The 16,143-nt window shown below is 39.2% G+C and overlaps 1 protein-coding gene across 5 annotated transcripts in view; it reads right to left on the bottom strand.

Moving 5' to 3' along the window:
• LRP1B (LDL receptor related protein 1B) overlaps positions 1-16,143 on the bottom strand; it is a 1,078,540-nt gene that overhangs the window by 339,896 nt on the left and 722,501 nt on the right. For all 5 annotated transcript variants that reach the window (XM_075829239.1, XM_075829241.1, XM_075829238.1 and 2 more), the window contains exons 28-29: positions 6,475-6,606; positions 1,022-1,249 (exon numbers count right to left, since the gene is read on the bottom strand). In XM_075829239.1, coding sequence (XP_075685354.1) covers positions 1,022-1,249; positions 6,475-6,606 — 360 coding nt within the window. The remainder of the gene's footprint in view (positions 1-1,021; positions 1,250-6,474; positions 6,607-16,143) is intronic.

The raw sequence follows: 16,143 nt of genomic DNA on the forward strand, positions 1-16,143 counted from the left end.
CAGAATACGGACTATAAAAATTGCTGTTTTAAGTATGTAACAAGAGTGGTTAGCCAGATTCGACAACACAATCTCATATTGACACAAGATCATCATGGAAGGGTCTCAGGGCTGCATTTTACCTATATTGTCATTGCAGGGAAAATTGGGGTAGACCAGAGACGTAGTTAGGCTTTCCTTCACCCGGGGCAAAAGTTTAGTTTACTGCTCTAGCCCTGAATTTAAATATGCTAATTGTTAACACCCCCTGCCATCCAGCACCAGGGAAAAATGCCCTGGTAGCCCCCCATATTTGCTACCTGTGTGGCTGCAAACTAGACTGTAGGGACTTCACTAGACTGTAGGGATTAAACTAATGGGACTAAACTAATCGATCCCTTGACCCACAATTACTGGTTTATTCCAACACCAGGGAGGTATAAAAACGATCCCTATATAGGTTCTGAACAGGGGTCCTCTACTGTCTCAGTTTGCTCTAGGTGAAAATCCAGCATAACAGTGCTTCAGCTAAAGTCAATGGAAGTTGAATTGATTTAATTGCAAACGTTATGGTCCTTTAATGATGAGACGCACAACGGATGTAGCTGTCAGCTTCATGACTATATGAGGTAATGTAGCTCTTGGAAGTTACTGATTTTCATTGCGGAGATCCAGCTAAATAATATCACGCATAAAAAAATATGCAAAATAGCGGTTGTCCAGAAGTAAGAAAATTGTCTCTCTAGTGCCACCAATAGGTTACTACCCTATAAATCAATGTCTGACCCTTTATAGAGCTTAAAAACCTGGCTCGAGTTAATAGCCAATCCAGAGGTAATATAGCAACACCACAATTCTCGAATATGTTCATTTTCAAAAATTTCCGGGAATAAAGACAAGGGTTATAATCAATACAAGCAATATTATTAAATTAGATTTCTCCTAGTAGTCTTGATCTCATTGAGTGCAAATGGTTTGTGTCTAGTGATGAAGGTTAAAAAACTTTCATTTAAAGAAATATAAATGAAATTTTTAGTTATACCTCCTGAAATTACTGTTTCCAGACCTGTTCCATTTATGAAAGCACGTTTGATTGTCTGGGTCTTTACATCAGTCCAATACAATCTTTCTTCTAGAGCATCAAAGTCAACAACCGTGACATCATCAATATCTGGGACAGTAAAAGCTGTGATAAAGTTGAAATATGGGTTGTCTATGTCCACTCCTCGTATCTCGGACCTTCGAGCATAGATCAGGAATTTCTTCATCTCTGAAAAACAAAAAGTTAAGTGAGACATTTGCATTTCCATCGTCTTTTTGAGGACTGTACCAATATTTGTCAGATTGCAACCTATAGCTTTACTACGTAGTAGAGATACAAACAAGGAAAATTTTCCTACGATCATGGTAAGTTCATTCTCAAAGGGCCAATTAGATATGTCAGAGCTCACATTGTTGTTCATAGTTTGTATTGTTATAGTAATTAAAGTTGAAGACATAATTTGTTCATCAAGACAATGGTTGAATGGGCATGGAAGTTGACAAGAACTTTTGTTAGACAAAAATTTGCACCTAATTAAAAAAAAGCTATCCGGAAATGCAATACATAGATGAGCCGTGTCCGCCAAACTGGGAGACACTCTTACTAAACGCCATTCTGCTCTAACACAAAGAGGGGGTGTCCCAAGCAGGGGATCCCCTCTATGCCGTCTATATGCCCTAAAAAGGCATATGAACACGGGTTGTCTTTATGAGACAAAACCTTTTACCAAAAACAATTGGTTTATCATATAAATCTACAATCTATGTATAACTACTGTATGTTAAGAGTATATTTGCATTCAGAATATAATTTAAAAGAACATTGCTATACACAATAGTCTAATGGAGAACCACAAGATCAAATACAATACATGCGGTTATCAAAAATATTGTCTAGTATTAAAGTAAAATAAAAATCATGTACTTAAACAGAATTTTTATGAAGTTTACAGACTACAGCTGGGTGTCCACCAACGAAACCCATGTTCCAGGGGCGTAGCTAGAGGCTCATGGGCCCCGATGCAAAAATTCTTACTGGGCCCCCCCCCCGCAAACTTCTCATGGCCGACGGTCCGCTTTCAGCTGCATCGCTGGGTCTCCTAAGTGACCCAACAATGCAGCACTAGCAGCCGGGGCGTCACTAAGGCTGGGTTCACACACACTATTTACGGACATAATTCGGGTGTTTTAGCATTGAATTACGTCCGAAAATGCGGCTCAAAAGCGTCGGAAAACATCTGCCCATTCATTTGAATGGGTCTTACGATGTTCTGTGCCGACGGTCATTTTTTTTTACGCGCCGCTGTCAAAAGGCGGCGTGTAAAAAAGTGCCTGTCACTTCTTCAGACGTAAATGGAGCCGTTTTCCATGGACTCCATGGAAAACCAGCTTCAATTACTTCCGTAATGGACGCAGCGAAAGACGCTTGCACATGCCATTACGGCTGAAATTACGGTGCTGTTTTCTCCTGAAAACAGCACAGTAATTTCAGCCGTAACAGACGCTGCCGTGTGAACATACCCTCAGGGCTTAAAATGTCCGGGAAATAGCCCCAATACGTATGTGTCCGCCCCCCAAAAAAATGTGTGTATATGAGACAGCATAGCATATCTATAGCACTACGACCCTATAAACTATGGATAGGATGAGATACAGTGGCTGAGCAGACAGTATCACACATGATAGGATTAGATACAGTGGCTCAGAAGGCAGTATCACACATGATAGGATTAGATACACAGCTCAGCAGACAGTATCACACATGATAGGATTAGATACAGTGGCCCAGCAGACAGTATCACACATGATAGGATTAGATACAGTGGCTCAGCAGACAGTACCACACATGATAGGATTAGATACAGTGGCTCAGCAGACAGTACCACACATGATAGGATTAGATACAGTGGCTCAGCAGACAGTATCACACATGATAGGATTAGATACAGTGGCTCAGCAGACAGTACCACACATGATAGGATTAGATACAGTGGCTCAGCAGACAGTATCACACATGATAGGATTAGATACAGTGGCTCAGCAGACAGTATCACACATGATCGGATAAGATATAGGGCCCAGCAGACTGTATCATACATGATTGGATTAGATACACAGCTCAGCAGACTGTATCACACATGATAGGATTAGATACAGGGCCCAGCTCGCTGACATTGCGGCTCCAGCGCTGGACCCAGGATAGGTAAGAATAATAATTTTGCTTCTTTATGTGTTACTGATTATTTTTGTGTGTTTGTGGTTTTTTTACAGGTTCGGTTGTTGGACTTCGGATACGAGGACTTCAATGACGGCGTTTTTTTTATTCTCAATAAAATGGTTATTGAGGGTTGTGTTTTTTTATTTCAATAAAATATTTTTTCTATGTGCTTGTATCTTTTTAAACTTTATTATCACCGCCTTAGTAATGGCCGCTGGCTGATTGACAATCTCCATTACTAAGGCGAGGCTTAATGTTAGCCGGTGCAGAGGCTACACTAACCCCCATTATTACCCCGGTACCCACCGCCACCAGGGGTACTGGGAAGAGCCGGGTACAAACCAGTACCCGACCATCTGTAGTGACGGGCAGGCACCGGGGTGGCCGCAGGCTGGTAGTATTAGGCTGGGGAAGGTCAAAAACAGTGGCCCTTCCCACCCTTGTAATGCTGCCTGCTGCCTGCTGCTGCTGTGTTGTATCTGGCTGGTTATGAAAATTGGGGGGGACCCGACATCGTTCTTTCCAATTTTTTTTTTTTTTTTTTTTTTTTTTTAAATGACATGGGGTCCCCCCCATTTTCATAACCAGCCAGATACAATAAAGCAGCAGCAGGCAGCATTACCAGGATGGGAAGGGCCACTATTTTTGGCCTTTCCCCTCCTGATAATACCAGCCTGCGGCCACCCCAGTGGCCGACCATCACTACAGATGGTCAGGTACTGGATCGGGACCCGCAAATCAGCTGTTTTGAAGGGGCCGCAGCACTCGTACGAGAGCTGCTTCCCCTTCATTTCACTACTCGCCCACACTGTGAATCGCCGACACCGATTCACAGTGTGACCGGAATGAAGTGACAGGAATGAAGGGGAGCAGCTCTCGTACAAGTGCTGCGGCCCCTTCAAAACAGCTGATTAGCGGGTCCCGGGAGTCAGACCCCGCCAGTCAGGGCTGACCTTACCTTCCTCTTCGGCCACGGCGGGAGTTCTGTAGTCTCGATGCTGTGCGCGGCGCATAGCGCTGTGACGTCATGCGCTGCGCACAGCGCTTGACGTCAGGACCTCCGCTGCGATCCGGAACCAGGAAGGTAAGTAAAGTATGTTACTATAGTAACAGGGGCCCGCGGCCCGAGTTACTATAGTAACTTTTTATTGATGTGGTGCGGGGGGCCGTGGGCCCCCTGGCTTCGGGGCCCGGTCGCAATTGCGACCGCTGCGACCCCTATAGCTACGCCAGTGCCATGTTCAATATTGACCAAAACTGGCTATTTCTGTAGTTATCTTCAACAGCAGAAGCTTTAAATTGGCTTCTATAGGAAAACAAGCATGACAACTGGGATTTGTGCCTGTGAGCTATGAATGGTAAGGAATGGAAAACAAAAATGACAGAAACTTGGCTAAATAAATAATTCTGCCCTGAAATGGTCTTTTGATTCTAAATATAATACAACCATAAAAAAACACAAATTTTTAATGTGTTTAAAAAAAATTAAAAAAAATTATGTATAATATATTAAAAGAGAAAAGGGGAAAAAAAAGTCATCCAATGTCATTCTTAATCATTGTCAAGTGACCACCACCCTCAACATATTTAGTACCCATGCTTTTTTTGGTCCTGCGTGACAACTTTTAACTTCTGACAATGTATTAAAATAAAAAAAGTGCTTCTATTTCCCAGACATGCTTATTTTACTAATAATCCGCCCATAAATTCCCAGGTGGGACAAAGCTAATTTTGTATTGTTTTGTTTATTTTTCTCCAATTGTATGGCAAAATTCTGGACTAAATGTTTTAAAGGGGTTCACTAGGATATGCCATCACTTCCTAATCGGTTGGAGTCCAGGACTTCAAGCGATCTTTAGAATGGAGAAGCTGCAGCGCTACTTAAGTACTGCAAATAATTCACAGTGACAGTCCAGCCACCCGCTTTGATTAAATGGGGCTGTGTTGCCGTTCCCTGTACAGAGGGGCGCCAAGAGAGATGCCAACGGGACCTCTGTCCTTTCATTCTCATTGGGGTCCCAGAAATTGAACTCCCATATATTTCTAATGTTAGGCATGCCATAACATTAAATGATCGGAATACCACTTTAAGTTCAGAACATGTGCCGTTTTTTTACAGCATTTTTTCTGTAAAAACAAAAATTGTGTGTGTGAGACTTCAATATGAAATAAATCTTATGATTCTCTCAACATTTTCAAATGAAATAAAACATGATTTCAGGTATGACTTTGCCGTTTGATTTGACTCTGTCAAGTACAAATGACTATAAATTCCATCCCATGTTTTGCAATGACAGTCAATAAATATACAAGTTACGCAGAAAAGGTGAGATGAATTTACGGAGCAGCCATAGTTTTATCACTGTCATTGTAAAGCTAGAACCCAGGGCATTATAAAGCAATATTAGCATAGCAGTGATAAGGTCAGCGACATCTGGTGAAAATGCAACCCTGGGACATACGCACTGCAATCTGATTGACACCCAAACTAATGGTGTTAGGTTTTCTCATTCTTATTCTGCAGCCAAGTGTTCAGGATAAATGATCAATGCTTATTTAGTGGGTTTGAGGAATTTATTTTAAGAAAAACGACCAGTCTTGGTACCTGTATTATTTCGAAACATTAAAAAGGACCACCTAGATTTGGTTTTATATGTCCTATATTATACGGTGCAAGATTAAATATAATTCCAAGTGTTGACTATTGGCCGATGCTGTACCACCTTGTGGCTCCAACTCTTTCCACAGACAAAAAATTGTGGTACAGGTATGCCCCATCTCATGCGATATTACGCAGGTATTCTCCCCTAGAAGCATTGCTTTTAGGGGACACCACAATGGGTCACATAGGCTCCATACAAAATATGGATCTGTAGGGTCTCCGGGAAAATAACGTGTGACATTTCCTTTAAAGGGGTTGTCCAGGATTAGAAAAACATGGCCGATTTCTTCCAGAAACAGCACCGGCCTTGTCTATGGGTTGTATCTGGTATGGCGACTTAGCTCCACCAAAGTAAATTGGACTGAGTTGCAATACCACGTATAACCCGCCAGCAGGTGTGGCACTGTTTTTGGAAGAAAGTAGCTATGTTTTCTAATCCTGAACAATTGCTTTAAGTAACTAAGCATAATATATTAGCTGTATTTGTATTAACACAGAAGTCTTATTTTTTTCTAGCAAATGCAAGACAACCAAACAAAACCTTCTATTTTTACTCTTTGATAACATTTCTTACCGCGACAATTCCTTTTATCGGAGGATAATTTCAGCAGATGAGGACAGGCACAAGCAGCGGTTCTGTTAAAATTGATCAAACACAGATGGGAACATGGACCCCTCCCATTACCAGCAGCACACGGATTAGGAGCTGAAAAGACACAATACAAATATTTAGTATTTTTTTTTTCCTCGCCCTATTTCTATTTATGTTTTACAAAATTATTATTTTACAGCATTACAAACGCACAACTAGCCGAACCAAATTTGGAAAATGTAGACGTCAAAATAAAATTCACAGATTATTGTTCGTCCTTGTTTCCTTAAATGGAGGCCACAATGTATCTTATTTCGTTTTTGTATCATGAGAAAGAACAATTTTATTGATTTTAGCAGAAGATCGCTGCATTCTCTGTGATTTCAGTATAAAACAATAATTGTGTGGCTCTTCTGTATGGACAGCAATACACATGGGACACAAATTACGTGTTTGCTTTCCTGGGTGGATGTTGCTTACATTGACAAGTATGAAGACAAAATTAGGCCCTTCTGAAACATCCAGGATGTGAGCTGAGAATAAGAATCTGTATCAAGGAATATTAAAGGAGTATTGCAGGATTTGTTCATGCAGCTATTGGATTCTGAACACTGGAAACAACTCAAACATTCATGAATTATATTTTTATTCATCCCCTAACTGCTGCTCTGAGCCATGAACAATAAATATCTCCAGAGACTTGCCATCAGCAAACTACACATGGACTGCAATGGGAAAATGTAGTGAGCATGCTCTGTGACATGCAGGGGCAGAAGGAGGAGGGAGAAAGGAGAAGGTGAGCTGTCCCCATTACCCACTGTCAATGGTGGGATACTGTGTTATCTTCCTCTAGCTTTATAGTAGAGGTGCTACTTTTCTTTGCAATCCTACTTTCTGATGATAATGAGATGACTACTGCCCCTGCCCCAAGTGTATACAGCACAAGCTGAAAAGTGATCTCTAAAACTCAGGAAGTCTTAGCCTTTGGGAGGGCCCAGCGGCCAGTGTATAAAATTGCAATATTTTAGGATTCTTTTAATATAGGAAGTGACATAGAAAATTAAAAGCAGCTCATCCAAAAATGTAACAAACAATAGATCTGAATTGTCTGATAGCAGAGAATCTTTAATTGGTTAAAATATCTTATAAAAAAAAAAACAAAAAAAATACTTTACTTTTCACCTTAATCTGCCTCCTATCATGTGTCAGGATGGAGCATAGAATTCATATTATCTTAAGCATGGGAGGAACTTTATCTGCTGAACATTGTCGCCCCCTGCTGGGTATTGCATTCTGTGCATTGCCAAGAGAAATGGGGAAGAGAAGTAAGACAATTGATTGTCACCATTTAACTACAGGCGTTAGCACTCTGATTAAATGGTGACAATCATTTTTAGCACTGACTGAACATAGTTGAATATTTTGAATTACACCATCACGAAACTTCTATGATTCTGTCCCATGTGGATAACAACATAGATCTGAATATTGTACAATTATTTTCAAATCTGATTGCTATGGATATAAATTTGCCATCCTCACTTTGTTTTAATGAATGTTTGCCCATAAATTGTGTAAGTTATTAATTATTCATATTTTTTTTATCAATCGGAAGAAAATGTATATTTTTTATATTGAATAAATGGTTAAGAAAGAATTGTTATTGTATTGGACAGCACAGGTGCAATGCATATTTTCTACATTCCCTAATGATATTACAGATCAATATGTTCTTCAGATTTAGAATCATAGGTGGAAATTATAATTACTGGTTGTCAGTGTGAGTCCTCTTTTAATCTATTGGACCAGCAGGAATAATGATATTGGCCCTTGGGTGGCCACGTTGTTGCTAAGTGCTTGTCAATTTATATTCACCATTACGTCAATGCAACGGGACGACAATATTTTTTGCATCCTACTTTTTATTGTTGTTATGGCAATTTTCTTTGCATTTTAATCTTTGAAAGATGGTAATTTCTGCTATTCCTATCTCCATGTGTTTAGATGTGTTTTGAAAACATCAAATTATCCCATGCTAAAGAAAGACTGAATTCTAAGGGAACTTGCAAATTACTGCATTAAATACACAAGAAAGTGATCTGCCAGTTATATAGGATCCGTGTCTCATCTGCAGATTAATCGGAGATCATCATTAGGACATCGCAGCACTAATGTCATAATATACCATAATATGTAGCATCTTCTAGAAGTATAACATTTCTTTTAACTAAATTTATTAGGCATACGGCAAAGTTTATAAAAGTAGCATTATAATGAACTGGCCGCCATTTTTTGTGTACTGAATCTATATCTAATTCATGAAAGTTGAGTGATTGCGTGAGATCTGTAATGTAACTTTGTTGCATAAAATAAATAGATGATAAATAGATAAAAATAAAATAATAGATACATTTTTGTCTACATTGTTTGCTTAAATGAACCAAACATAGTCATAGATGCTCATGTTTTCGGTTGAACCATACAATTCATCTTGGTATGGTGTATTTCGGAGGTCTCCAACCTTTGGCTCTTTAGCTAAGAAAATATTACAAGACGCTGACATCCCACATACAAGTCATTGTTGTGATGTACATAGTTGAGTAGACTCCAACCTGTGGATCTCCAACTGTTGCAACTCCCAATATGTCCTGTCGGCCGCAAATTGTCAGATCACGCTGGGAGTTGCAGTCTTAGGCTGGATTCACACGAGCATGTTCGGTCCGTAAAGGACGGAACATATTTTGTCCGCAAGTCCCGGACCGAACACACTGCAGGGAGCCGGGCTCCTAGCATCATAGTTATGTACGACGCTAGGAGTCCCTGCCTCTCCGTGGAACTACTGTCCCGTACTGAAAACATGATTACAGTACGGGACTCCTAGCATCGTACCTGTCACCAACATTTGTTCGTAGCCTCTTTGCTTCGATTTTAACCAAGACATATTAAAACTTGGAAATAGATTCCCGTTTTAACAGAATTTGCACTCTCAGCGCTGGTTCCAACTCCCCTGTTTCTGCTTTTCCTGCTGTACTAATGAAGGCTCCTACTGGTGGTGTATTCTGGAAACCCATAAACAAGATAACAAACCCTTGCTGGTCTATACAATACAAAGTAGTATCCTAGATTTCCTTCAAGACTATATAAATATAATAAGACATGTTCTAGTTTCAGATTTTAGTATTTATCATCGTTCATTTCCTGAGTTATAAATTTGAGCCGTTAGAAAGACTCTGCCTTTTATGTACAACGAGAGTCTACTGTATGTGCAGTACCTCCTCCGTCCAACAAGAGATAAGAAAGTCAAAAAGCAAGGCTCCCATCCCAGGATGGCAGTCCTCAAGATAAGTTTTTAGGGACCAAATTATGATAGATACTATGTTTGAAAATTAGAGCACATCAAGTGCTACCTCAGTTTTATATACACCTATGGAGTACCCGTGTATCAGTTCTCATCTGTACTAATATGAAAGAAAGGCAAGATGTCACCTCATTTCTGCAGATGTCAAATGTTTTTGAATAATCGTAAAAATGATAGTATAACATAATAAATCTTTCTCTATAATTAGTGTGAGGTAATAAATCGGAGAATACCTAGCTGTACCTATGTTCTTTTAAGGAACATTTGCAATGTCTACAGATTCTCAGTGGGGCTGTATCTAGTGAAGCCAGTAATGAGATTATTTGCCGTTACTTTCAGACCCTATAGCAATCTCTGGCTTCGTTTTACAAGCTTGATAATGAAAGCTTCATGGAATTGAATGCAAAAATTATTAAAAATCCTTTTTGTTTGACAAGGTCTTTAATTTATTTTTATAGAAAACCTACATATAAAACCCAGTGCTTTAACTTTTCAACATCATTTTATTATTTACTCATAGGTAGGATTTACATATAAAAAGTTGAGTATTTTTGCATATACTTTGTTTAACTTATTAGTATGTATCTTGGGTAATATTAGTATGTAACTTGTATTACAATCCATTGTTGTACTTTTTGCTGTTTTCTATTAGAAACAGTCAGTGATTTTGTCTGAGCTCCTGTAAGACAATGGCCTGTGATACAATGCTTTCTGGAAGAGTTTGTTACTGTATGGTGTCTGAATTAGGAATATTCAAACTCTGTACAGGCACTGAACAAGCAGGACGTACTAGATGATTTTAGGCCTGCAGAGTTGATATAATAGCCTATAAAGCAGACTGTGATTAAAGAGAAGCATACGTAAAGCAATGCATTTACATAATAACATCTTTTCATGTAGATTATATCTAGATAAAATTTGTAGAATGGTGGTCAAAAGTAAACCCAGACATAAAAGAATCAAAGGTGAACTAAGTTGTATAAAAAGCACACAAGACAATAGTTGAAAGTATAGTTAGTATCTATATAAAGGAGGAAATGCTGTCCAGAAGGCTCAATATCCAGTAAAATATATTCAAAATAGGAACTAAGGAGGAGAGGTGTCACAAGACATGGAGCTATAGATATATAAAAGATGTAACAGCTTGATCGAACTTGATGCAACGTAAGATTACTGTAGTACACAACTTGCTTACTGTTAAGACTCCACTTCAGGGGGACCATAAGTAGAAGTCATGCCCAGATATCAACAGCTAAAGTCCCTCCTTTACCAGTGTCAGAAGACTATCCCCAATAAACAGTGCCAGAAGCATGCCCCCATAAACAGAGCCAGAAAAGTACCCCCATAAAGCGTGCCAGAAGAGTGCCCCATAAACAGTGGCAGAAGAGTGCCCCCATAAACAGTGGCAGAAGAGTGCCCCATAAACAATGGCAGAAGAGTGCCCTATAAACAGCAGTGTCAGAAGAGTACCCCCATAAACATTGTCAGAGAGTACCCCTATAAACAGTGCCAGGACAGTGCCCCCATAAACAGTGCCAGAGGGTGCCAGAGGGTGCCCAATAAACAGTGCCAGAGGGTGCCCCATAAACAGTGTCAAAAAGTACACCCATAAACAGTGAAAGTAAAGTACCCCATAAACAGTGCCAGGAGAGTGCTCCCATAAACAGTGCCAGTAAAGTGCCCCAATAAACAGTGCCAGTAGAGTGCCCCCATAAATAGTACCAGAGAGTGCCCCCATAAACAGTGCCGGAAGAGTGACCCTGTGAACAATGGCAGTAGAGTGCCTCATAAACAGTGTCAGGAGAATTCCCCCGTTAGGGTCAGAAGCATGCCCCCATAAACAGTGCCAGAAGAGTCATCCCGTAAACAGTGCCAAGATAGTTTTCTCATATGCATACCTTCACACAATGAATAAAAAAATGTTTCTGTCTCCAACCTCCACTAGGGGGAGCTCACTATATACATATCAATGCAGTTCTCATGGACGTCAATGGGAGTAATATAGATAAATATAAGCAGCTGGCTCCATCTAACAGTATTTTGCGGGAGATTAGTCAGCTCTGTCTATTTCAGTAGACTCCAGACAATCTGGGAGAATGAACACGTATGGTTCATGATAAGAAATTAGAGTATTCACAAACTGGAAACTGGAAAATCTTGAAAACATGGGTTTTCCTTTAATTATTTATACATGTAATTTGAATGTTTCTCCTAAATGTGCAGACTCTGTGGAACTACTAAGAGACATGCAACTTTATTCTTGGCAGAGACTCCTACGGCTCGCCGTGCCACCATGACCTCACTTAACATTATTTGTTATGCAACGATAAACCAAGCAGTGAAGGCTAAATGCTTCCTCTTAACATCTGGATACAGTATCTGTGCACCACATAGTTCTCCACGCATAATCTCTGAGCACTAACTTCTCGAGTGTAAAGCAAAAAGTCCCATAAGATTAAGAAGAGTCTCTTTTAAAATTGCATTTGCTTCTTCGCCCCGACAATATACTTCACTGTCAAAGATTCCAGCGGTTTCATTTCCAGAAAAACACCATAGAAAAATAGTTCTGTGGGGACCTTATAACTCAATTCTGACCGCGAAGACTGTGGTTTTATTTCTGTATTTCATCTTCCTTTGGGTTATGTTCCCCAGACAGAGAAGCTGGACGGTATTTCAGCCGGATATAAATGTTATTTTTATTGTCAATAAATGGGAGTTTAATTATTAAATATAGCTTAGTAGTGAGGAGTTTCTGAGCCAAATCCACAATATATTTTTCTTTTGTATACGTAATGAACATTAGAGCCAAGAGTAATTACAAGTTACATTGACTCAATTGGGGATAATATTACAAAGGCCACTAGGATAGCCCACTGTGTAATAATAAGATGATATATAATATAGCTCTTTCCTTATACACTTAAAACAGTGAATAGAAATAGGCAAATGTATTCTGTTAATTCAAGATTTACCTGACATTACAATACAATGAAAAATTGATTTGACATTTTAACGTTTTTGATTCACCCATTGTATTCTGTGTAATTTGGAATCAGTTGCTCACAGGCATCAACAAATTTATTGAGTTAATTTTCCCATCTCTAATGGTGCTGTTAGGGTCAGTTCACATGGCGGATTTTGCTTGGCGGGCCACGACGCAGAATAATTCCTCCTCCCGTTCACTTCAATGCGAGGTTCGGGCGGATTCGACCAAAGATCTGGCAGGACGCTTCTTTTTTCCGCTGGATGAAAAAAACAGCTAGCGGGAAACAGAAGCATCCGTCTCCCATTGAAATTAATGGGAGGAAGAATTTTGCGGGTCTGCACATACCCTTATAGTCCAAGTACAAAGATATATATTGCTGCAGGGGCGCATTGGGGTGGAGAGGTCCAAAAACCCCTCTGAGATTCATAAGAAGCAGAGTTAATGATAAAATTCTGTCGGTCACCACGAGAAGGAGCTTAATATATATGGATTTATTATAGAAGTCAACAGTAACTGTATAAATACCTATGCAGGGAGCTCCCCTAGTGGTTAAGGCAAGCAGTCAGAATTTTATCATGTGACTGCTCAGAGGGAGGCAGAGGAATTAAAGCTGTGTATAATAAAAACAATGCTCTGACCCTATACAGAATTTTGGCTTTATTTAAAGTAAATAAAATAAATTATAGGTACCATTAACCTTTTGACCATCCCATTCAGAGATCCCACATACGGATTTACTATTGAGTTCAATGAACAAGCAGTATGAAATAAGCTCCCTCTAGTGGTGACTACATGCAGCAATACATTGTTTTAATCCTATGTCTGTATGAAGTGTATTAAAGCTCTGTAAAATAAATCTAGAGCTTTAACCCCTTTACAGATAATTTATGAGCCTAGAATTTTGAACAAAAAACACACAGACTTGTACAAGGGTTGGAGTTCACATTACAGGAGTCCATTAATAACCAGTGCATTATTTCGTTTATGCCATGTATGTAGTGTGCCCATGAGTTAATGGATAAATTGGATGGATATATCAGTGACAAGTATGTTTTGAATAACTGTACATTCAGATGCAGGGGTGTAGCTATAGGGGGTGCACAGCAGGAATGTAACTATAGGGGGGGCAGACGTTGTAGTTGCATTTAGGCCCTGGTGCTTGAGGGGACCCACCTCTGGCATATAAAAATGAAGTATGGTATTTAGGGGGCCTTGTGATAGAACTTGGAGGTGCTAATGCCCAAGGGCTCCTCTGCCACATAATACATGAGTATAATAAATGGCACATGGAAGGTGGTGGAGGAGGCTCTTACATTTTTGGATTAGGGTCCAGAAGTTACTATTTACTTCTCTGTACATATGTGGCCTTCCTATAAGACTACTGAATTGTTGCTGCTAAATCAATAAGAACTGTTCTCTTCTGCACCATCAAGCAGTAAGATACACACAACATATCCATCAATTTCAAATCTACTCTAACAATTGATACATTTAGTACATTATATCTAATGCAGGAGATCATAGGAAAAAATACTTCAAATGATGTATCAAGTATGAAACCATACTGATATAATGCATAACTTCAATTGCTTCCAACATGTCAGTCGCGTTGCTTTCTAATGCCACATGTGTATCTCCCACAGTACAATGCAAACAAAAGCTTCAGATTTACTCTGCAAACTCTGTGCATGCGTCCAATTGCTCTAAATTGCTCTATTTTCCTGATCTACACTGTGAAATTACTTCCAGTCACAAAAGTTATTTTTTAGCATTAGAAAATCAAATTTATGGGCATACAACAAATGTAAAATAGCCCTACGCATTGAAGGAAAATTATATATTCGGTTATGACTGCGGGACCAAAAATGTAAAGCACTCCTAAGCCTAAAATACAACTTTAAGGTATAAAAAAAGAATGCAAAACAAAACAATTGGCTACTTATAAGAAAACAAAGATTTTTAAAGTGTGTTCTGCATTTTTATGGATGGGTCCCCAGGGATCCATGGACTGGTTTGCAGTAATGGTGGGCACTAGGCTATATGTAGAATGCAATATTCATATATTCACTGTAGGACCTTCCTTAATAACACTTGGCACTATACGAATATTAGTAAATGTTCCCCACTACATTGCAGTGCCACTACTTCTCGCCTATTCTCACCACTTGCTTCACCCGCAATGGTGACATCACTATGAATGACACAATTACCGCAGTTTGGTGACAGTTTGTCCCTATGGACTAAAGCCTACATGTCCTCAAATGGGGCCTCTAAGTGGATTGGGATTCCCTGGCCTGAAAAATTTTATAAACAAAATATGTTTACCTGCAATTAAAAAAATTACAGAGTGCCTCATAACTGGAAGTATTTCATGTAAATTTGTATAATTGTAGAGACCAATGTATATGGAGAAAAGGGGATAGCTATGGGGTCAACCCATACCCCTTAGTTGCCCATTAAAATTATTGGCCACCATTTTTGCCTCCTTTACAATGAATGTGTTATGTAAGTCTATTTTAAATATGGCCATACAACTAAAGCAGGGTGAACCTTGCTCTGTCACTTAAGGAGTGTAATTTCAGGTGCCGTCCTACAATCGCACGCCTAATAGCCATTACATCCATCCCCCTTTGAGGAACTCTTTCATGTGCCACTACTTGAAAAATTTTATTTTTACAAAAAAAGGTGGTCTGGCAAAGAATAAGAACAAGCCAGATCTAAAGTGGTTAATACATCTGCAGAACAAGCATGATTTGTGCTATGTTGTGTATTTGACACTAAAATAGAAGTATAAGTGAATTAATGGCAGGTAGACAAAATAAGTGTATAATCCAAACTGTCTGCTTTAATAACCCAAAATCTTTGGCTTCACAAAGTGTCAGCTTAAAAATGTATAATTACAGTAATATAAATACACAAGCTTACGCTCGAGAAGATTATTTTAGAATGCAGGAGGAAAAATTAAAAAGAAAATAAGCTGCCACAAATGTAATAAATCTCTGCTTTCTGAGTCAAAGTTTTTATAAGCTTTTCTTTGCTGAAGCTGTTATTATAAAGTAAGATTTTGATAATGAATCATTTTCTAGTTAATACGTAATAAATACATGACAGGCTCTATAGGCCGGATATGTGGTATATGGAACAGTCTACAATAATGAGTTATTCTACTGCAAAGTAGTTACAGTATTTTTTGTGGGAAAAAGTAACTTTGAACATAAAAACAACATAAAAACACACATTACAAGTCAGCTACACAAAACCTGCAACACATCATGCCTGCAGAGGCCACCTCAGTGTAATTGTAGTG

The sequence above is a fragment of the Rhinoderma darwinii genome, chromosome 6, assembly GCF_050947455.1.
Source record: "Rhinoderma darwinii isolate aRhiDar2 chromosome 6, aRhiDar2.hap1, whole genome shotgun sequence".
NCBI classification, from domain to species: Eukaryota; Metazoa; Chordata; class Amphibia; order Anura; family Rhinodermatidae; genus Rhinoderma; species Rhinoderma darwinii.